The sequence below is a fragment of the Pagrus pagrus genome, assembly GCF_965226575.1.
Source record: "Pagrus pagrus genome assembly, chromosome: 15".
NCBI lineage: Eukaryota > Metazoa > Chordata > Actinopteri > Spariformes > Sparidae > Pagrus > Pagrus pagrus.
This window is the reverse complement of record NC_140199.1, coordinates 21,209,647-21,232,732: the sequence shown is the minus strand read 5'-3', so window position 1 is coordinate 21,232,732 and position 23,086 is coordinate 21,209,647. Positions and strand designations below refer to the sequence as shown.

Genomic DNA, 23,086 nt, shown 5'->3' with positions numbered 1-23,086 from the left:
GGAATTACCTCAAACAATAAAAGGGCTGCACTACTACTAAAAGACATGCTCAAAGTGTTGGTTTCAATCATGTATGACAATGCACAGAACAACCTCCCCAATAGTAATAACATTTTTGAATGATACAATACGATATGGCATCTACTTTAGGTTGAAGAACTCTTCAGAATATATAGTAGTACAGTTTCTTAGAACATTTCTAGTATCCTGAGTAGAAGTGGAAGGGAAGTGGTAATAACACTGAAGTCCTCCACATGCACCCTTGACTGAATCCCAGCCTCCTTTTGGAAAAATGTTTTTTCACTCTGTTTGAGGAGGTCTTCAAAATGTTTTACCACTCAATGAAAGGAGGCATGCTTCCTACAGCATTCAAGACTACACTTGTGATGACTCTAAGAAAAAAGCCTCTTCATACCCACTATAGATCAATTTCCAATCTTAAATTTTTAAGTCAAATTTTAGGAAAACTAATGTAAATTCAAGAAAACGATTTTATTGGTTCAAAGTCAAGTTGGAAATGTTTCAATATGGTGTTTGGGATGAGCATAGTACTGAGCGAGCCCTGATAAAAGCACTCAATGACATTAGGACACATTAACATACCAATGACCTTTAGGGTTGATACTACTTTCAAACAGAAAGTTCTTTGTTGCAGTTGATAACTTCTCCAAAATAACCCTAGGGAGTTCCCCAGGGATCAATTTTTGGCCCACTGCTTTTCACTCTATATATGTTACTGCTCAGTAATGTCATCTCTTTCCATTGTTACGCCAAAGACACACACATTTGAATGTCACCAGGTTTCCTGATAACTCCACAGTACCAGCTGATTACCCTTTTTAAATGTATGTAAGATATTAGTATCTCTGTGTCACACAACCACAACATTTTGTAGCTTCACCAGGATAAAACGGAACTTTAAGTCATAGGTTCTCAAGCTCAGAGAGAGAAACTGGTAAGAAGATTAAGTTCTCTTGGACTTACCTTAAGGCAACGAGTAAGAAAACCTTAGCCTGGTATTTGAAATGGATCTGAACTTTTAGGGTCATGTCGGGTTTTTCACCAAATCTGCTCTGTATCACCTCAAGGAACACAAAACACATTACACTATTAAAGTCCTTACATTAGTTGCCCGTCAGAGTGGCATTGATTTTAAAATTCTTTTACTTGTTTTGTTGTTTTCACATGCTTACACTGTGTTAACCAGCACGGCCCCTCAGGTCCTCTTGAATGACTCAGTTGTTTCTAAAGTACAGGACTAAAACCTTTGATGAGGCAGCTTTTAGCTTTTCTGCTCCGAGACACTGAGGATCTGAGAGCAGCTGTAAGTGTTGTAATCTTTAAACGTAAACGTAAAACCTACCCCTTCAGCCTGTCTTTTGATTAGGAACTGTTTAAAGACGTTTTATTCACTTATTCTTCTGTTGTATCTTATCTTTTATTTTATTATCATTATAGTCCACACTTGTTCTGTCTTGTTACCAGCTTGGCAGTCATCTGTGAAGCACCTTGAACCGCACTAACCTGTACGAACGCTGCTATACAAATAAAGTTTGATTGATTTATATTGTTCAGCGCAGCTCAGTAGAGATACGTTTATAAAAGCCTCACCAACTATTATCGTGAAATGCCAGTGGTTGAACCTTCCTTTATGAAGCCACCAAAGAAATCCTTGAAAATTAAAGTTGGCAGAATGCATCTACAACGGACCTTTAAGGTGATTTTGGGCTCTTTAAGTGTAATTCATCCACAGCCTGCATAGAATTTGGGCTTAAACTACCTATTCTGATACTTACATCTTTTGAAAAATGTAAAAGTTGTTTGAAATGGCTACACGAACGGTAGCAAATTAAAAAAAAAAAAAACAAGAGTAGTTGTCAGCCCTGGTTGGAATTTTGCAATGGGCTCCCCGGCCCCTTCCAGGAACAATAAATATTGTTGCCATATTGATCAAATGGCAAAGCAGGAATGCTTCACACAGCAGAGGCCACTTGGCACACAAATCAACTTGCAAGTATGCTGCGTAGGGATGTAAATCAGTGGCATGAGTCTTGTTTTATCTTAGAAAATGAGTGGGATGCTGTAAAGTGGAAAAACAGCAATGTGTCCTGGAGGACAACAGGTGTTTGCCTGACACGATTCCTAATATGTTGCGGCAAAAGGCTCATCTGAACGCTGCCATGACGCGTGTTTGTGCCAATAAAGTTAGCACATTGGGCTTTTAATCAAACGAGGATGATGTTTTTGTGTGTGTGTGCGGAGATAGAAAAATGAGTGGGGGCGAATGACAAATGGAAGAGAAGCGCTCCTTTCATTTCACCTGCTAGTGGTGTGAAGTGGGGACCGGCTGCAACCATTTGCGCTGCTTCCGCGGGGTGGTATTAGTTCTGCAGTGGTTTTTGCAAAGCGCCTCGCGCCGCGGAGCGACGACTTTCGTGTAAAATGGTTTTCAGGAATAATCCAAAAACATCATTTATTCCCGTCATATCATTAGACTCGCAGCCGAATAAACAGATCCTGCGACAGCGTGCGTTTCTTTTCTCATTGTATCAGCCTCCCCCTCTCACGCCAGCAGAGAGGAACAGAGTATCAATCTGATGCTGTCCACCGTTTCCAGGGTGAAAATCCCCCTAAGGAAGCATTCAAAAGCTGCTAATTAAAACAGTTGAGGGGGGCGACCAAAAAAATCAACCGAAAAGGGAAGAAAAAAAGAAAAAGAAAAAAAGGACAGGATAACAGGGTGCATTGAGAGGAGGAAAAACAAGGAATACAATCGTTTGGAAAACATCTAGAGGAATAGAGAACCAGCCATACAGGTAAATACGAACGATCTTATCTGAGCATTAAGAGGGAGTGATGCTGTTTTCATATCAGTTGTTTGCTATTTATCTGCGTATAGCGAATCAATCAGCACCGGTCTGCTTGGACAGCTCCGTGCGTCCTCCCCCTCCTCCGTGTCTCTGCCTCTCTATCTGCTTCCAGCTGAAATGCTGCTTGTAGCCACACAAGAGCCGTGTCGATGTGTCTGTTCGCTTTTTTTTTTTTTTTTTCCTCTCTTCTTCTTCTCCTTTTTTTACGTAACGGTCCATACGGCTCTATAGCTCTCTCTCTCTCTCTCTCGATTCAAATAAATAATTAAGTCAGGGGAAGAAGAAAAAAAAAAAAAAAAGAAACGCACGAAGCGATGTCGATAAGTCCTGGGAAGTCGTGCCACCGCTGGAATTAAAACCTCTAAATTGCCTCTCTGCCTTCTCCTTTGCAGGAACGATTCTTGGGGAGCCTGGTCCACAAAAGGATGTAAAACGGTGCTTACAGATGCATCCCATACAAAATGCTTATGTGATCGTGTATCTACCTTCGCCATTTTGGCTCAGCAACCAAGAGAAATAGTAAGTAGGCTATTGATTTGTTATTCAGTGTGGGTTTTATAGGCCAATGTAAAGGAGAAACGCTGCCCGTGTGTATGTGTGTGTGTGTGTGAGTGTGAGTGAGTGTGTGTGTGTGTGTGTGCTGGTGCGAATGCAAATTGAATCTTTGGTGTGCTAATCCCGTTAAATAGTAATTCAGCGGTAAGGAGAGATTGTGGGGGGATATTTCTAGTTTGCACATAGATTTAGATAACTCTGTGTGCGCGCGTGCACGCGGGAGGGTGTGTGCATGCTGATGCTTGTGTGTGTGTGTCTCCCCCCCCTTCTCATCAGTCACATTTGGGGATTGAGAGGGATAGAAGTTGTCAGATTGAACATGTTTGTGTGAGAACCTGTAGGTGAGCTTTTGAAATCAAGTCTTTGTGCTCACCCTGCTGTAATCTGATTACTGTAAAGGAGCCAGAAGCCTGTCATTTTGACAAGATGGAGTAATTAACATTGAGAACAGAGGGTGCTTACGTTGTGGCCTCTGCATTAGTACACAGTAGGAATTGAGATAGCACAAAGAAATCTATTACCTTCAGCTGCATCAGGCCTGAAACATTCAGTGATCTTAATTTGGCCATAAAATTGATTTTCATTCTGGAAAGACTCAATCGTGGCAAGTGTATGCAATGTATGAAGCCACACCAGTGTACAGTATGCTCCCAAATCGCAGGCCTGTGATTGGCTAGCTCACATGATTTTAAAGTGTGACTGTTAAAACAAATGACAGACTCAAACAAAACAATAGATTTCTTAGCTTCAGCCTTCGCTGTCTTCTATCGCCACAGATAGGTGGAAAGTTTTGGCCATGTATCTAAACAACCTTCAAGCCCACGCACGCACTTAGAAACCTCACAGTATACTAAGGAACCCACGGTGGACTATTCAGATTGGCGGTGGTTTTGTTTTGATTGGTTCCATCTCCGGGCAACAATAAAAGCTTTACTGTCCTGCGTGAACCACATCCAACCTCCCACTGACTGCCTCGTCTTGCTCCGTCTCCTCCACAGACCATGGAGTACTCAGGGGTCCCATCTGTGACATTGATAGTTGGCTGTGGTCTGTCCTGCCTCGCCTTGATCACGTTGGCAGTGATCTATGCCGTGCTATGGAGGTAATTGCAAACACTTTAAAAGCATTACGCAACCACGTGATGATGAATGATCTCATGAAGATACAAATTGAAAGAAATCCGCTGATTTGTTTTTCTTTCTTTTTTTCTTTAGATATATTCGATCTGAACGATCCATCATCCTGCTCAACTTCTGCTTATCAATTATCTGCTCCAACATATTGATCCTTGTCGGACAAACGCAGACGCACAATGTGGTAAGTGTCGTTTTACAGATTTATTCTGCTCAGTTTAAACATGTGGGGCTCCAGTGGTTGTTTTATAAATCCAAAGATTTAACTGGGGATAATGGCAGTGTAAAGATTCAAGTTGTACTTCACTGTGGCCACGTCCAGGCTTAGTAGAGCTTGATACTTGTTACTTTTGTATTGGCCACTGTGAGTGTTTCTTTGAGATCTTCAGGTTTCTGTTGCAACACATGAACATGTGCTCTGACAGCTCACAGAATAGTGTGAGGTCCATCTTATTCACCTGTTCCTAATCAATCCATTATTTTTACTCCACCTTACTCTTATTTTGAAAAGGCTGAGATTTGCTTCCTCTCGTTCTTCATTTACCAGAAGTATAATCTGCAGGACAGCCCCTTTTGTATACCAGATGTTGTCTTTGTCATTGAGAGTACAAAACAAGACTATAACAGTTAGGTTATAGCCTCTTTCAAGCAAAGTGCTAATTTTTTCTTTGGTCTTGTGCAGACAAGCTTTCCATATTTCATCCAAATGGAAAATTAAGTGTTTCTAATGCCTTTATAAGATGTAGATCTACTTAGTTTTGGCTCAGGACCATTGGTCTTTACTCAGGTGTTACATTGTCCTCTGGTAAACTTGAGACAACCCCAATCTGTTGGCGCTGAGACAGTGATGATCTTTAATTGCAAAGCGCAAGGCTATAAAGAAAACAAAAAAGGGAGACATTCTGTTCACTTTGAGATGAAATACCAATGCTAGTTTTATTGCTACGGTTCAAACGTGAAGCGCTGCGGTTCTTAACAAGTCAGAATAGTTTGGCTGTCGAGGACATTCAACAGTGTAGGAGAAGAAAGGCGGGCATGATGCACAGCAGAAAACATGGCGCACCGGTCAATCAAAGACTAATGAAATTATTGTGATGTCGCCCCTGAAAGGATCCTATAATGGTGACAATAAAGCGGATGCCTGATAAAAGCAGCTCTCGTACTTTCACTTTTCCGTGCACTGTGCATTACTGAAATGACTCGAAGCAATCACAGACGCATATGAAACTGTTTTTTGTTCAGATGTCAATGAGAGCTGAAGTTCAAATCGAGTCAGCAGGATTCAAAAGGACAACTGCTATAGTTAAAGAAGGACTGTGTCCAATAAATATGTATCACTCCCTCTCTCCGGCTTCATAACTGGCCAGTAAACAAGTGGCTAATGTAAAAGATTGTTTGGCAAACAGTAGTTGGGATTTACAAGCTGCCCACACAGATGCCCTTCTCAGTCATTTGGCAGCACTACAGAATGACACATTGTCCATTTTATTGTATAACCATATTCTCACTTTACCTGCACCTTTTTGCAAGGAACGCACTGTTGTTTTCCCTCATCTCATTATGCCCTACTGTTTCTCCTCATTAATGCATTGTCCTTAGTTTTTCGGCTCATTAACAAGCCAGCGTTTCAGTATTTGGACGCACTTACGAGAGTTTATGAGTTCAACATGCAAACCAGAGCCAAAAATCTTTTAAAAACGCTTGCAAAAATTTATATCTGTGGGGGTACTCCATCATTAGAAATGCATTTGCTTGTGCTGAGCAACATGGCTACTTATGCTGTGCTTACATGTATGACTTATCCTCGGAGCAGATGGGCCTACCAGCAGTCGGGGGCTCACATTGGACCAGACTCTGCTCATAAATCAAACTGCTTCCTCCCATTAATTTTCCGGTGTTCAGTGAAAATTGAATCATGAATAATGAATGAACGAGCCAAAAGAAAAATAGTCTAAAGTGTGTTTTGTAAACCTACAAATTCTGTTGCTTGGTGACGCTGTATATTAAAAAATGTATTAACTGTAACCTTTCACCAGAAGGTAAATTGATTAACACTGTAATCTCACAGAATAACAAAAACAGCAACCACACATGATAAGTTCATCTGTTTCCTCACTGGCCCTTGCATCTGGCACACAGTAGTAGCTGAGACTATGAATGCACAGAGCTTTAGGGCATTTTTAAAGCTGAGCTGATTTGAAGCCTTGTCAGATTTAATCAGGGCTCCGGTCATCTCCTGTCTTGATTACTAGGACCACCACTTAACATGGAATATTCACTCGGCATGCTCCTAATAAGATATCTGTCTCTGAAATCTGCCGAGAGATTAGGTGGTTTTCGGAAAATCGACTGACATACTGAAGATGTCAATTCAGCTTCTCCCAGAGTGATCTGACAAACCCTCACCGACTCACAGGGGGCCGAATTAAAGCAACACTGGCTAATATAGTTGCAATTGTCCCAGTATTGTTATTTACAGTATACTGAACATTAAAGCTTAAACTTCAATCCTACACTATACTACTATCAATATACTTATCTCAAATTACTATGCAATGTGAGAGAGGTTGCTTCTAGTGATGAAACAACAGAGAATAATCACCGGACTCAACAGCTCCCTTCTGCTCTGTTGAGTGTTTTAGCCTCGTTCAGCTCATCGCTTTGGTTGAATAGCTTTTAACTTTACTGTTTAACTTTAACTTTACAAATAAGAGACAGAGTTAGCAGCTAGCTGGTGATCATAGTGGAGTATTTAGCTGCTTAAGAGCCAGATATTTCCCTCTGGAGTCAGTGGAAACCAATACAGAGAAAAAGGAGTATGAATATTACACATAGATTCATGTGGTGGCCAGAAACACGACTCCAACTAAATGCTTATGTTGCCTTGCATCTTTACTAACAGTTACAATGGCACTCTGTAGAGCACATACCTCCACCAAGGCCAAACAGTCTCCTTTTGTACTTACTCATAGATACTCTCCAACTAAATATGCCTGATTTTTTCATCAAGATCAATGCATTATTCCCTTCCTTATTATCTCTCAATATTAAAGAAAGTGAGAAAAGAATTCTGGATCCTCACCAAAAGTTAATTGGGTCTATTCTGGGCTAAGACCCATCCTCCATCCAGGTTTCTTGGAAGTCTGTTCAGTAGTTTTTGTGTAACCCTGCTGATAAACCAACCATCGAAACAACGTTCAGGGGTGAGAACATAACTTCCTTGGTGGAGATGGTGAACAAATGCTGCTTCTGTATGGATACAAATGGCTGATAAAGTTGTTGTTCCTTTTTGAATTTGGTCTTCGTGAGCAAGAAAATATGAAAATCAAAAGTAAAATGTTAGTGTTTGTATTAATACAAAAAGCTTTACAAGCATTAGATTATATTTCAAAGAGAAATAAGAATCAGAATCCGTAAAATTTTATTAAACCAGAATTTCTCATAATTGTCTCTCACAGCCTCCAGAACCTAATTTGTAAGCTTTAATTGGACACCTCGAAACCACACCAGCTCTTCTGAGGCCCATCATCAACCATAGTGAAATACAATGCTGTTGGCTCAGTCAAGTTAGGAAGTGGTCTCCACAATGTTGTTGATAAAAGTTCCAGGACGATTTATTACTATTGCCCCTTTGTTCCGTCTCGACTGTGACTCTCCTGTTGTAATAATATTTGAGAAATATTTCATTTGTTTGATCAGAGGTACTGTAGAAGCCAGTGTTTGAGGAGCAGGCTAGCAAGAGAAGAAAACATAGCCCCTGTGTGGGTTTAATTGCCATGCTGCCTGACACTGCCTCACTTGTTTTTCCTGCATCTCTTGTAAGAAGTGCATATAATTGGCTCCACTGTTTGTGGATTCAGACTTGCTCATCGTCTAATAGAAATCATCTCTTTGGTGTGGAGGTGTCCTCTGGGAGCAAGAAGTCAGTGAGTCACCTTTGTCTGCCTGTGCTTTCCTTTTGTCCCGTGTCGTTGTTCATCTTGGGTTTATGGAAAGAAGACAAAGAGGAGCAGACACTGTTGGTTTTTCGAGCAAAGGTAGAATTAGAAGGTGTAAGAAATATAGAGGATATTCCAGTAAAATGCGCATCCTGTAATGAGTGAAAATGTATTATACATTAGGTGGGTGGCGGTCAAGTTCTGCTGCGTGTCAACCTGTGCTTTAACTACCAAGAGAAGACAATAAAAACATCGCCAGGAAATAGTTGGCTTTTATAAAATGATGAAACACCAGCACATGACACATGTCAGGAAGTCACATCTGGTGAGCATTGTGAGCTGACACAGTTCTTCTTTAGACAGCCGGCTTTAAACAACTTATCTGCTTTTGATTTTTCGGGTGTCTAAACCTCCTGATGCGTCAGGAGATTAACAATTATCACCTTTTGTTTAAACGCTGCATGTCGTGTATCAGCACAGATGGCTTATCAAAGCTGGTATCTTGTCAAAAATCGTTATCCTAAAAATATGAGGAGCTTGGAAATTCTCAGTTTGGATTAAATATACTATATAATTCCAATGATGTTGGTAAATTGTTGGCAATGTTATTTGGTGACAGTAGCCAAAATGGAAAACTGGAGCGCCATGGTAGCATGAATGGTTACAGTGAATGCTGCATGGCCACAGCAAAACCTGTCCAATAAAGATTTTTTTTAAAAAAGCCCAAAAAATCATCTTTTGGCAAACAAACTGAAAAGGAGAAAATGAGCACTGAGCTTTTAGATGTGTTTTAAGAAAACAAAGAATTAAATCTTGTTTTCAATTTAGATTTCTGTGCACGGATATACGAGAGATCAACCATAAAAAACAACATGCTCGAGCTCATATATGTGCTGTATATTACACATGCAGTAACTGCAGCGTGCACATTTGAGCGATAGCATATTGTTAGTGCATCAAGCTTGACCTCCCCTTATAGCGATGTGCGGGAAAGAGGGATTGTATATATCCCTGCCTTCCAGTCAAACGGTAAACCAAATGATTTATGAATAGCAACAGTCAAGACCAACATACAAGCTCGTTCCTACATGTTTGAAAGCAGCTTATTAACTGCAGGGATCCTCTGAAGGGTAATTGTGTGCATTGTTTTTTAACCTAACGAGTGTTACATATTGAAACAAAGTGGACAGGAGTGTCCTAAGTATGAGCTCGCTCCAGGTTGTTGGGAGGTACATCCATAGAAAGAGGAAGTAGGAGTAGCCATTTTCTGACTGTAGTGGCAAAGTTGATGCATTTTTTGCTCAGAGTTTCTCTGCGGTTCAACAACACTTTGCCTCCACCACCACCACTTTGTTGTTTGAGGCTTTTGAATGTCCTCCACCCAAGCACCTACTGTTTAAAGCGCTGGGGCACTTGTTGCTTGATTCAAACGGAGGGTGCTTCAGTCAAAATAACAACCGGCCTCCTCCTCCCACACTGATTCACAACCGTTGGGAAGATGAAAGTAGCGTTATGAGGTCTGGTCCAGATTCTTCTGCAACATTTTAAATAACGTTGTAGATCTTTGCAGAACTAAATTACACATACTGTGCAATTAATGTGATCTCCCAGAGCAAACTATTCTTAGTTTTCTTTAAGTGCTTATTGTAATAATAGAGGAAATATGTATGAAAAGTTACAGTATTTGCTGGACTGAAAGTTACCTTAAATAAAGAATGAGTGTGATTGGCAAATAATAAAAAGAAAAGAGGGTTTTCTTAGCTTTGCTATGAGTAAAACTAAAATCCCTTTTTCACTTTAACAGTATGCCACTGCTCCCTTCTTCCATTCAATCCACTGCATTATAAAGCAGTGTGCAACAGTTCATGACAACGAGGCTTTCAGTTCTTAACATTTGAGAGAGCACCGAGGCTCGGGCCAGAGCTTTCAGTCAAGGTTCAGTCTGACCACAGAGAGAAATTCTTTAAATTTCCTGTTCTGACCTTAAATGGACATTACTGAACCGTCCTGAAGTATTCACTTACAGCCCCTACTCTTACCTTCATGTCTATCAGCTCTGCAATGTTTTAATGTGGTCCCTTCCTCAGTTTCCATGGATACTGACACAGTGCGCTCAACATCTCCCGGCATTTGCCTTTCTAAAGGGCAGTGTGAACTCCGGGTTTCAACCTTGTTTTTGTATGACTGCCTTTGTCCAACCAGTGCCATCCTCGTGTCTGTACCTTTCTCCCTTTTCAAATGCACAGTTTCTTATTTTCGAGCACTAATGAGGCCGGATGGTACAGGCGCCCGAGTGAACCGTGAAACATAACAAGCGCATGTGACCTGTTTCCAGGAAACAAGGCAGACTCTATTTTCAGCACCCTGGACAGCTCATGAGCAACACTAGATTTAGCTTCCGATGCAACTACAGGCGGTATAGCTGCTATACTGTATATACTGGAGACAGTGACAACAGCTAAGATTATGGAACACAACTTTTACCATCAGCTAGCTGATTATTAGCATGCATATTAGTAGCACGTTGGCTAGTTATTACTCATTATAAGGCACCTATTAATGCCTTACTCTGCATGACCATATTCTACAACTACTAGCCTATAACCTTTCCTTCAATAGCCTCATATTACTGCGACATATATGCATGCTAATGAGCAGCTATCTAATGGTGAATATACAGTGCGTGCCTTTAATATAGAGTGTTGTGGCTGGTTCCTCCTTCCCCTGCTGTCTCCTTCATTTCAAAATCAGCATGTAAAGATATACAAGATTAATATAAGATGTTCCTCCTTTATTTGTCAGGGTTATCCAGTGACAGTCACATACAGCACAGCAGTATGCTACATACAGGTCACTGAATTCATAAGTCCGTATAAAAAGGCTAAAACATTGCATAAATAGACGCTGTGTGGCTACGATACAGCACAGTAAATGTCCATTTCAATTAAGAATGTACTGATCAAATGCAAAATGTCTCTCACAGTACAACTTAAACATTTTGGCAGATAGAGGTACATTTTAAGAGGCTAGAAGTTTGAACATTTAAGTATCAGAAAAAATGCGTGCGTTCTCTGAAAGAGCCCGCTGCTGACCCTGTATATCTCCTGGGAGCTGCCAAAACTGACTCATATTCGCTTAGGTAACTCACCATTTACAGTATATCTTCATATCTTTTCCCAGTAGATCTTTACTGCATGAAGGTTTGGCCAGGGGAGAAGTTAGTGCATGTTGAACTGACCAAGCAGAATCCACCGTGACTCATGTGTTACAGAAAGTAAAGATTTATAGAATTATAGATTAAACTGTAAGTTTGATATTGCTGCCTGTGCACCATGCTGTTGCCACTTTGCACCAGAAAATGACAGTATATATAGCATGTTTAATGTATCCTATTAATGGTAGCGGGGTGATTCTTTTTTATAGGCTATTCATTTTAGTCCGATGTTCTTTAAAGTCGGCCGTTAAAAACCCCAACCCTGACAATTACATTTAAGGGTCAAACTCAGACATCAGACATATGGCATTATACAGCAACATACCTGCTGTACCTGAATGCATCCTAAATTAATTTTGACTAACGTTTTTTTAACCTGAATCCACAGTTACATAACTTACATCCCTCGCAAGTGTAGGTAAACAGAATTTACCACCCTTCGCGCTGGATCATTATCTCGTATGAACCCCATGAACACTACAGGCGATGGATGGATTTAGTGTGGTTTTTCTCAGTGGGTGACGTAAAGTGTATGGGAGATCTCACAGTATGGTGTGGACGCCCTGGGACGAGATGATACACTTCAATCTTCCCCTCTTTGTGCGGCGTCGCTCAGATTACTGCGGCTTCACACTGCAAACAATCTGAACTGACAAAAAATAAACCTAATCTCTTCTCACTCACGAATGTCAGCGTGCCATGACAAGATTCCTAAGGATACTTCTTTATTTCTAATCCTCTCCTAAACAATCCCATTTGGAGATTCGTCTCCGTGGAACAAAGATGGACAAGCTAATGAAGCTGAAAAGTGGCGCTACATTGTCGAGCCTGAATGCAATCTGCTGCCTCCGCCGCGTGCGTTCTGTATCGTTTAGGCAGTGTTGTGGTTTGTTCCCCTCCTGTCTGTGTAAAACAGTTGACCTTGGCTCACATGCCTCCAGGTGGGATCCCCAGCATACTAATGAGGGTTAGTGCAGAAGAATGCTACGCAATGGCTTTCTGTGTCAGCCAGCCTGGCTCTGATCTTTACTACAACTGCCACTTGTGTTGCTGCAGTTTTAAACAGACGCTTTGTTTCATTGGATGCACATGGTGGTATTTCAGTGGATGGTCTAGACAGGCAAACGCTGTCTGTGCTTCAAGAATAGTTCAAGGAAATAAAGAAATATCAATATAATCAATGTGTCTCTGCAGGGTGCACTTGTTTTAGTTGTGTTACAGCTGCATTTCCATTTTTATATTAGCTGTGGCTAATATATCTCTTTCTGACCCTTCTTTCTCAAATCGATAGGGTGTCTGCGTCATGACGACAGCCTTTCTGCACTTCTTCTTCCTGGCATCGTTCTGCTGGGTCCTCACGGAGGCCTGGCAGTCCTACATGGCGGTGACAGGAAAGGTTCGGACCAGGCTCATCCGCAAGCGCTTTCTGTGTTTGGGCTGGGGTAAGTAAGCAAGCAGCACGTTTCCTCTGAACCTCTTCATTACCTCCCTTCATACCTCGCTGCCGCCATTTCTCTCCCAAGGTTTCTCCGGCCAAGGTGTCTTTCCAAGTAACCGGACGTCTTTTTCTCATCCGCCGCTCTCATCCTCTGTGGGGCAGCCAGATCTTCATCCTATCACGTTCTTTGTTGTGATGCTTTTGTGCTCCAGTCAAGCTCTCTGAGGGCTGGGTAAATGGACTGGCCTTGAGCAGTGGGGGGAGACAGACTGGTGCGGCTCTCCCGTAGCAGGCTGCAATGACCTTATGTCTGATAAAGAGGGCGTGAGCCGAGCTTTTACACTGCAGCAGAATACATTTTATCTCAGAAATAGAGTTCAGGTGAATGAAAGGTGTTTGCAAAGGTAAAATGTATTGAATTCATACACTCCAGCTGGTTTCAGTACGAGTTGCATGGTTATAGATATTCTGACGCATCCGTAACATTAACACATATCACAAATGAAATACAGGCGGCAGCGCTCGACCAATATAATGTGCTTATTATCCATATTGCGACAGATTTTAATCAGTCTGAGTCTCAGATAATTAAGTTTCTCCTTCCTCCCACGCTGCTGTCCCTGCGCTTGAATGTCACATAACAAAAAAAAAATAGAATAATGACAATTATACATATCCATCGATAAACACAGGCGGTCTTAAATATCTGTATCAGAATCTTTCAGATTTTGATTTTCACTTCATTTGTTAAATGTCAGTATGGATCCTCGTCCAAAGGGCTCTTTCTTACAGACTACTAGAAATCTCTGCTTTAAAAAAAAAAAAAAATCAATTTGATTATGAAAGAGCCCACACTCATTCTTCTTGTTACCTAGCAACAAACAAGGCTCTCTTAGTCATTGCAGTGCCACTGCTTGCTGCAAAAAAAATGGACAAAGGCTGTTCTACAATCACATAGATTCTCCCCCAAAAAAAACGCCATGAGACACAATCTGATGATAAATAAGACCACAGGGTATCGTTGTATGACAATAAAAGTGCTTCACATAATCGGGATGCTATTTATTACGTGTAACGACGGGAGAATGAAATTACACTAATCCTCTACAGATTACCGCCCGCATTCAAACAGAACATTTTGGAAAACTGATTTCTGAAGGCAGCACACGGTACCTGTTGTCTCTTAATTCAGCCTGTTTGAAGTGCTGCGTCTCCACCAGACTGTTGAACGCGCGGTGATTCATGACATGCTTGTGTACACTCGGCACTCTTTACCTCTTCAGCACTGCGGAGAGGCACTGGATGGCCACGGGGTCTTCGCCTCGTGCCTCCAGGAAACTGATTACATCAATAGCACCTGCCTGCGCCGCTCCGAGAGGAAAAGGCGTTAATATTCTGAGCACACAGTAGTAAGGAGCTGAATCCATTACACCAATCTATAATGAGGAGCCATACAGCAAAAAAAAAAGAAGAAGAAAAAAAAATCATAGAAGAGGTGTGGAGGCAGAGGGGGGATCTCTTACAGTACAGTGATGAGATTTCACTACGTGGTTTTCTGGACTGGATGCACTGCTGCCATTTTGTCAAAGCACAGTACAGTCTGTTCTCCTCCGCCTCTTAATGGAATGCTGCACAGTTTGTTGACTGAAATATTGAAATGCATACGCTGTAGTTGATCATATACTCTCAGATGATTGTATAGTCTCATTCTGTAGCTTCTAATGGAGTGAATCTAGCTGCACTTTGTTTAATGACTGCGCGGCACCGAGGCTGACTTCTTCTTCTGCACTGAAGTGGGATCATACTCTCAGTTCTGACAGGAACTGCCTGAATAACTATTGATTGTTTTCTCTTTTCAAGGATTACCAGCCTTAGTGGTTGCCGTTTCAATGGGATTCACCAAAACAAAGGGCTACGGGACACCCTTATAGTGAGTTTGTCTTTTTTTTGTCTTCTCTTTTTAAAATCTGTATTCATTATTCGTTACACGCACACGCAGTGGGTTCATTGTAACACTTAAGAGTAATGATTAAGTGCTTCTGCAGTGGCTTACTTATCCTAAACAGTGCCATAAACAAAGTCCCCTGAACCCAATCAAATTTCAAAATAGCGCAGCAAGACCCCAATTTCCTGTGAGTTGTATCCCTGCTGGATACCAGACGCATAAACACTGCTTAAAATCTCTTTAGCATTTTATTATCCTGTGAAACTTTGGAAATAGAGTCACAGCATATGGCACTTCTCCCCTGACAATTGGGGGGAATACAATTGTATGCTGGTGTGCGCCATTAACTTGGATGTTAATGTCTTTGGTGGGAGTTAACTGTGTTTTGCTGCTTTTTCCCTGCAGCTGTTGGCTGTCTTTGGAGGGTGGGCTCCTGTACGCCTTTGTTGGACCCGCAGCTGCTGTTGTTCTGGTACGTTTCAGGCATCAGATGTCCGCCTTTAACTTTTATACGCTGAGAAAACGAGGGAAATGTAGATTTGCAACAACAAAGCCAGTGTTTGAGCCATCAGAAAAATTTGCATGTGTTTGACTGTCTTACTTGTAGCGCTATGTATCCATCCAGATTGGTTTGGTGTGATTTGCAGAGTTTTGGAAATATCGGCTGTAGAGATGACCGCCTTCTTAATATATAATGCCACTCGGCTTGTGGTGCTCAAAGCACCAAAAAATACATTTGAAAGACTCAACAGCAATGTCTCTTCCCAGATATCATGACCCAGATACTCATGACAATCCACAGACCTTGTTGTGAGCAGTTTCATCTGTAGGAACTATTTTCTTTCTACCGAACTACAGCCGCCAACTGTATCACAGCACAGAAGGGAGTGTGCATCGTTCATGGGTGACAGCATGGGATGATTTTTTGGAAAAAAGACATTGCTGTTGATATATTTTCAAATGCATTTTTGGCACTTTGAGCACCCCGGGAGTGCCAGCTAGTTCCATTATATTTGAAAGAAGGCAGACATTTCTATGGACGATATCTCAAAAACTCACACCAAAACAGTCTAGATGGATATATAGCACCACAGTAAGAGGAAAAATATATATTTTTGATTTGGGGGGAACTGTCCCTTTTAAGCAATATCAAAAGAACTCCACCTAACTTGGCATAGCTTATAAATAATGATAATAATATCAAAAAACGACATTTTGCTGCTTGTTCCCAAATAAAAAGATGCACACAAACCATAAAGTAGTGTTACTGATGGCACAGTACCAATGTGGGACAACTGCACTGTGCTGAAACTCAACAAAGTGTTGCTGTGAAAACGCCTAACAGGAGGAACACACTCTGGTTTCAAAGTCAAACTAATGAGCGTCCCATCAGGCAATGTGCTCAAGTAATTCCCTTTCATTTACCATAATGGTGCTCCATGTAGCTTTGAGGTTATAAAGTATTCATGCGTTAGATTTGTTCAAAAATCTAATATACTAGGGTATTTTAATCATCTTGTATTTACACTGTTGTACAGAGAAAATTACACAAAGAATGTGATTATGCAAATCACTCCGAGTGTGTGTCAGAGGGACAGAGGACAGCGAAGTCTGAGTCACAGTCTTCATTGTCAAACCTCTGTTCTGTGGTGGGATTTGAAATAAAGCGATTTCAGATATTTCTTCTTTTTAAAAGTGACTAAACGCCTTAGCTTGACTTGACGTCTCGCTGTTCCGCGGGTTTCATTTGTGATGAAACTCCAAGGAACACGCGCTAATCTCTTCAAAAAATGGCAGAAACAAGCCTCTGCAGTGAGAACACCACGCTGCCTTTATCGCTGTATTGATACTGTAGCATCTGAATGAAATGTCTCCCAGTAACAAAGCTTATTGGATAAAAAAAACTTCCCCAAATGAATTTGTATAAATTACTGATGAGCTCTTTATCTCAGCGAGAGGGATTTAAAATAGCAGCAGCCGAAATGTTTTAAAGAATTTGCGTCCCGGCTCCTGTAAATCTCCCTCTGTTTTTCTATTAGGCGCTGCTAATAATAGGAGAAGGTGCCTTTGAGAAGACAAGTGTTTCTTGTCAAGCAGATCTTTTCTTGAGGCTGTTGTGCTGGGCGAAGTATCCAGGGCATGCCTCATCCATTGGCTGAAATGTCAAAGAGATGAGCAAACAATAGAAGCTAGAGGTCAAAGCTCAGCATAGATGGAGAACGGAGGGGGGAAAAAACGCCTGCAGGATAATGACATTAAATCATCGGCTACCTATGTGCTGTAGAATGTCAAGCTGGGAAATTAGAGGTATTTTTAAACGCACTACAAGGAGTTTTAAACTGGTTATAAAACAGGCTCGATTTAAGAAGATGCCTCTTTATGACGTACATGTGCAAACAGGATCATCAGCGAGAAGACTGGCTATTTTAATGCCTGTCACCAGGTCGGACTGCAGCTTAAACAAAGCGCACTTTCTTGCACGATCGTCATTTTACAGTTATTAATCTTACACAGCCATAAATAGATACATTATGCATGGTACAACCAGCTGTGCTTAAAAAAGAAAAACAGTCACTTGTTTCCAAAGCAAATGCCCACACTAGTCAGATCAAGATCTTTATTATTCGAGGTGCTCCTGGCCATTCTGTCCACAGTGGCCGCCACAATCAACAACAAAGGAAAGCTCCTTGTAGCTGCTTTGACAATGTTTTTTTGAAATAATATTGTTGCAAAATTGTTTAAAAACTAATATTCCTGTTTCCTCTCCTGTCGACAGGTGAACATGGTGATCGGTATCTTGGTCTTTAATAAATTAGTGTCCAGAGATGGCATACTGGACAAGAAGCTGAAGCATCGAGCAGGGTATGACAGCACGTCCTTGTTAGTACCTCCATTTTCTATTTCCTAACATTTCTTCTTCTTAACTTCTTGCAAAAGTATAAACATGCTTTGATTTTCTTATACATATGGAGATTCAGACCTCCTTTTTTCCTCACTGTTGAAAAAGGAAATTAGAGGCATAAACATAAAGAGGTCAGATCTCTCTCGGGAGCGACGTGGCTCCGTACTTTCTTTGGCAGAATCAGTCCAAGATGAAAATCATTTTAAAAACGCCCACACGCTGGCTGCCTCTGCTGCTGCTAATATGACGGGGGAGAATTGAAAGTCGGACTAGTGGCTGTTAGCGTTGTTTGTCATGCTGTTGTCTCTGTGTCCCACAGACAGATGAGTGAGCCGCATACAGGATTAACTCTCAAGTGTGCCAAATGTGGTGTTGTATCAACAACTGCTTTATCAGCAACTACAGCTAGCAATGCAATGTAAGTGCTTGTCAGTGTCTTTGAATCAATAAGTCAGTGCTACGGGGAGTCTCTGCATGTACAGCGTGTCCACCTCCACAGTATAGACCTTAGTGCAGTCCACTGCAGTGTAAACTGATGTCCCAATCACACCCACAGAGCATCAGATCAGTACAGGGGTCTTTTACTGTAGACTTACATTACTACTAGCATGAACATTAAATCCCTGCTGTTACCACAGGGGTGAAAAAAAAGATGTTACCTTATCGAGATGTTACTTATCTACAACGATTTGCTTGCTTTTATTTCCTCTACACGACCCTTCCTTCCTCCTCTCAGGGCGTCCCTGTGGAGTTCCTGTGTCGTCCTACCTCTGCTGGCTTTGACCTGGATGTCTGCAGTGCTCGCCATGACGGACAAGCGCTCCATCCTCTTTCAGATCCTCTTTGCCGTCTTTGACTCACTGCAGGGTTTTGTCATTGTGATGGTGCACTGTATCCTACGGAGAGAGGTAGGGGATGATATGAAGTCACCTTTCTTTTTTCTTTCCTTTCTTTTTTCTTTCAGTGTTGCAGGGAGTAGATTTGCTCAATACAAATTAAGTCACCTCCCATCTGTATTCAGAGGTTGTTTGGAATGAGAGAAAGACAGTGAGCTTACACCTGGTAGTGAGAGGGTTGCCTATTAGAATATGCTATGTACAAAGGGTAGCTATAATAAGGTAAAATGTCAACCCACAGTTTTTTGGTCAGTTTTTGTTTTCCTCCTTATTTTTTCTTTTTCGTTTTTTGTTTTTTTCATTTAATTGAATGCCTTATTTATTGGGGAAATTGTTAAAGAGGACTGAAATAAAATACTACTATTACTACTACAATTGGACATGATTTTACTTGCTCCCAAGAGTAAACTTCTGAACACTCTCAAGTAAAACTAGAATGGCACTCATTAGAACGCATACCTCTGCCAAGGCTGAGCAGTCCCTTTCAATTCAATCCAATATCAAATTAAACATAACCTAAATACATATTTTTATGTGGATCCGCATCATACTGTACTCACTCATAGATCCCAGCCACCTAAATACATGATTGTTTTCATCATGATCCATGTATTATCTCCTGAGAACTTAACAAAAGCCCTATCTTGCAATTTTAAAGAAAGCGAGAAAGAAAAAATTCCTGGATCTGCACCAAACGTTAATGGGGTCTATTTTGGGCCGAGACCCATCCTTCATCCAAGTTTCATGGAAATCTGCTCAGTAGTTTTTGTGTAATCCTGTTGACAAACCAACCAACCGACAAACAGACACCCTCGGCGGAGGTTTTAATCTTTATAGACTTGACAGAGGCCGTGACCTGATAACAAAAGCAAACTTTTTTTAAGAAGTGCGATGTCATTATTATTGTGTTGTGGACACGATGAAAACCTGACGGCCTCTGTCTTCAGGTCCAAGACGCCTTCAGATGCCGGCTCAGAAACTGCCAAGACCCGATCAGCGGTGATGCAACAGGAACCTTCCCGAACGGGCACGCTCAGATAATGGTAGGTGCAGTTACCCCCTGTTATCTGTGAGCATTAGATGCTCTATAATTTAAGCAGACAGTGTTCTCTGGTTATTTATAATACATATGCAAACCTCTGTGTTCTCATTGACCTTAATTTAACTTGTGTTCCTCTTACTGTTTTATTTTCATTTTCTTTATTATTCGGTTTAATTTGCCTTCTAACACATACGGCATTGTTTCCCATAGGTTAATAATTTTTCACGCGACGCTTTTTGCAAGGCTGCAATTACATGCAGCGTGGACACTTGGCCCTCTGACAAATTGCATTGGTTCCCTTTGGTTTTCTTAGGCCCCGAGCGCAATCCTTTATTTCTGTTTGATTGAACTTACTGTTTGCCATGCACCCCCTCTCATTTCCTCTCACAGGGTAATAGAAGACTGTTCCCCTGCCTGACCTTTTTGAATGGGACACCAGTCTCTTCATCTAACGCGACCCCGCCGCTGGCACATCATGGCAATGATCTGCCATTAGTATTCTAATACCCATCCGACGGAAATACTTTTCACGATAGCAGAATGGTGTCATGGGCGTCCTGGTTCAATACAGCCATTAGAAGAGAGCGCAGAATACTTCCCAGCTGCTGCAGTTGCATTTCTTTCCCCATAGTTGTTTTATTGATGTATTGTCAGGATAAAAATGAGTGCTCTGCATTTTTCTAAAGAATCGGGAATGTAAAAAAAATACCATTGATCCTAATGTTGCAGCTAGCTTTTACAGATGAGACTAGCTCTGATTTTGTAGAACAGGAAACGGCATCATTATTTTTAACGGTTTTCATTTTTTAGCAACGCTGACCATTTGTCTGTCCTCCTTCCACAGACTGACTTCGAGAAAGATGTGGACATCGCCTGCCGATCAGGTAAAGAACAGATGGTCGCCCTCTCGTTAACTAGATTCTCCTTGCATGGCATGTTAAAAAAACCAAAAAAAACAAAAGAGGTTAGACAGTAAAAAATAGCTGAGGTTACATAACAACCAACAATCCCCACAGGAGGTTTTTCACAGTTACCAAAACACTGACTTTAATCTGGGAACAAAACAGCACAAAGAGAGCTGTTGGATTTTCGCTCCATTTTTTCGGATTTACAGCAATAAATGTGAATAGCGGCAGCTTCTCCCGTCTTCTGCCAGTCGCACTTTGTAATTATGTTTTTCATTAACATGTCGAGGCTGTCATGGAATAAGTGCGTAGGTGCTATGGGTCTCATTTTGAGAGCATTTTCTCCCTCAGCTAAGTGGGGAGGTAATATCCCATCTTGATTCCTGCATCTTCTCTACTTTTGAGCCGCAGTAATTGCTGCTAGACAAGTGTATGATTTAATAAAACAATAGTGAATAAATGCTCCTCGGAGATGGTGCAATTCATCCTGCATGTAACTAGTGGTGGCAACCAGCGCGAGCCCCGAGCCCCGTCTCTCTCCAGTTCCTTCCAAACCAATGAAAAGCACAAGTTAAATGGATCTGCTGGGAATAACCACGCTGACCATTATTCAGAGCTCTCTGAAACACAGCTTGTTAAGAGACGAAAAGAGGCTGTCTGGCTCTTGTGACCCAAGTCGCTTCATTCTGTGCAGTCTTGTAAAGCTAAAGTGGACATAGCCGATACAAAAAGGCCGAGCTCAGGTGTCATTCATAAATCATGACCAGATCCAGTCTGAAGGAGAGCTGCAGTCAGGGAGAAGTGCACTTTACAGATAATTCTCTGGACTCACAGAGTTTAAGTTTACAAACAGGGATTATTCTCAGCCGCTGAAGTTAGAATCTGCTGTGTCATCCCTTCAGTATGTGAGAGTAAACTTTGATCTGAGGAGTTCTTCAGTGTGAATACAAGACAGGGACAGTTTTATACAAAAAGGCGAGCATTATATGCCTTTGTGATCTCCTTGCAGGCATTTTGTGAACATAATTCACGATGAAAAGATGAAAATGCTCAGTGACGACAGGGTGTTTAGAATCACTCTATCTGAATTAGAGCCGAACAAAAGAAGCAATTTGAAGATGTCACTTCAAACTGCAGAAAAATTTGATAAGCTTTTTTTGTCATTTTATCGACTAAATCATCGATGAATCATGTAAACAATCGCAGATTAATTGATTATGAAAATAACCGTTGATTTCAGTCTATTTTTAATAGATACCTCCTGTTTCTCAGAACATGTGATGCATTACAAGGTCATTATCTGTTATTACAGTTTCCCCTCTGCAGCACAAAATCCTCTGTGAATTGGCTCACATTGATTTGATTTCTCTTGTTCTTTTGCTCATATGTTGGATAATCTCAAACTGTGACACCACTTTCATTACTGAGAAATTCCACCTAATCCTTGTATCGCTCTGCCCTGCAGCACTCCACAAAGACATGGGCTCTTGTCGCGCCGCCACCATAACAGGCACCCTCTCCCGCATTTCCCTCAATGACGAGGAGGATGAGAAGGCCCCCGAGGGCCTCAACTACTCCACGCTGCCTGGCAACATCATCTCCAAAGTGATTATCCAGCAGCCTTCGGCTCTGCACATGCCGATGGGAGTGGGTGACCTGAAGGAGCAGTGCATGGCTGACAGCAGCATCGACATGCGCCGCGCTGTTTACCTGTGCACCGACGACGCCATGCGCCAGAGCGACCACGACATGGGCGGCCACGACATGGAGGGCCACCCGGCGCAGGGCCAGATGATGGAGACAGACTACATAGTCATGCCCCGTGCCTCCGCGGCGGCAGGGTCGTGTAACACGTCCACCCTCCTGAAAGAGGACAAGATGAACATCACTATGGATACGCTGCCGCACGAGAGGCTGATGCATTACAAGATGAGTCCTGACTTCAACATCAGCCCGTCAGGCATGGACCACATGAATGTGAACCTGGAGCAGCAGTATCCTAGCGCTCCGGAGCAGATGCAAAACCTGCCCTTTGAACCTCGCACGGCTGTTAAGAACTTCCTCGCTGAGATGGAGGAATCTGCGGGGCTTTCTAGGAGCGAGACAGGGTCGACAATATCTATGAGCTCCTTAGAGGTACTTATCCTCCTGTGGGGAAGCACAGAGGACACAGCTGCAATGAACACTTTAAAATATACCATACATGTTATTAATGTACGTATCTTCTTAGTAACCCCTTCATGTTTTA

At 41.7% G+C, this 23,086-nt stretch overlaps 1 protein-coding gene across 8 annotated transcripts in view; it reads left to right on the top strand.

Annotated features, from left to right (window-relative positions):
* Positions 1–23,086, top strand: part of adgrb3 (adhesion G protein-coupled receptor B3) — a 122,488-nt gene that overhangs the window by 96,061 nt on the left and 3,341 nt on the right. For 6 of the 8 annotated variants that reach the window (XM_084376164.1, XM_084376162.1, XM_084376161.1 and 3 more), the window contains 12 exons: positions 3,263–3,389; positions 4,424–4,527; positions 4,640–4,742; positions 13,002–13,152; positions 15,009–15,078; positions 15,499–15,565; positions 17,870–17,973; positions 18,315–18,413; positions 18,732–18,903; positions 19,839–19,934; positions 20,778–20,817; positions 22,304–22,974. In XM_084376164.1, coding sequence (XP_084232290.1) covers positions 3,263–3,389; positions 4,424–4,527; positions 4,640–4,742; positions 13,002–13,152; positions 15,009–15,078; positions 15,499–15,565; positions 17,870–17,973; positions 18,315–18,413; positions 18,732–18,903; positions 19,839–19,934; positions 20,778–20,817; positions 22,304–22,974 — 1,804 coding nt within the window. The remainder of the gene's footprint in view (positions 1–3,262; positions 3,390–4,423; positions 4,528–4,639; positions 4,743–13,001; positions 13,153–15,008; positions 15,079–15,498; positions 15,566–17,869; positions 17,974–18,314; positions 18,414–18,731; positions 18,904–19,838; positions 19,935–20,777; positions 20,818–22,303; positions 22,975–23,086) is intronic. The other 2 variants (XM_084376163.1, XM_084376166.1) reach the window with 2 other exon arrangements.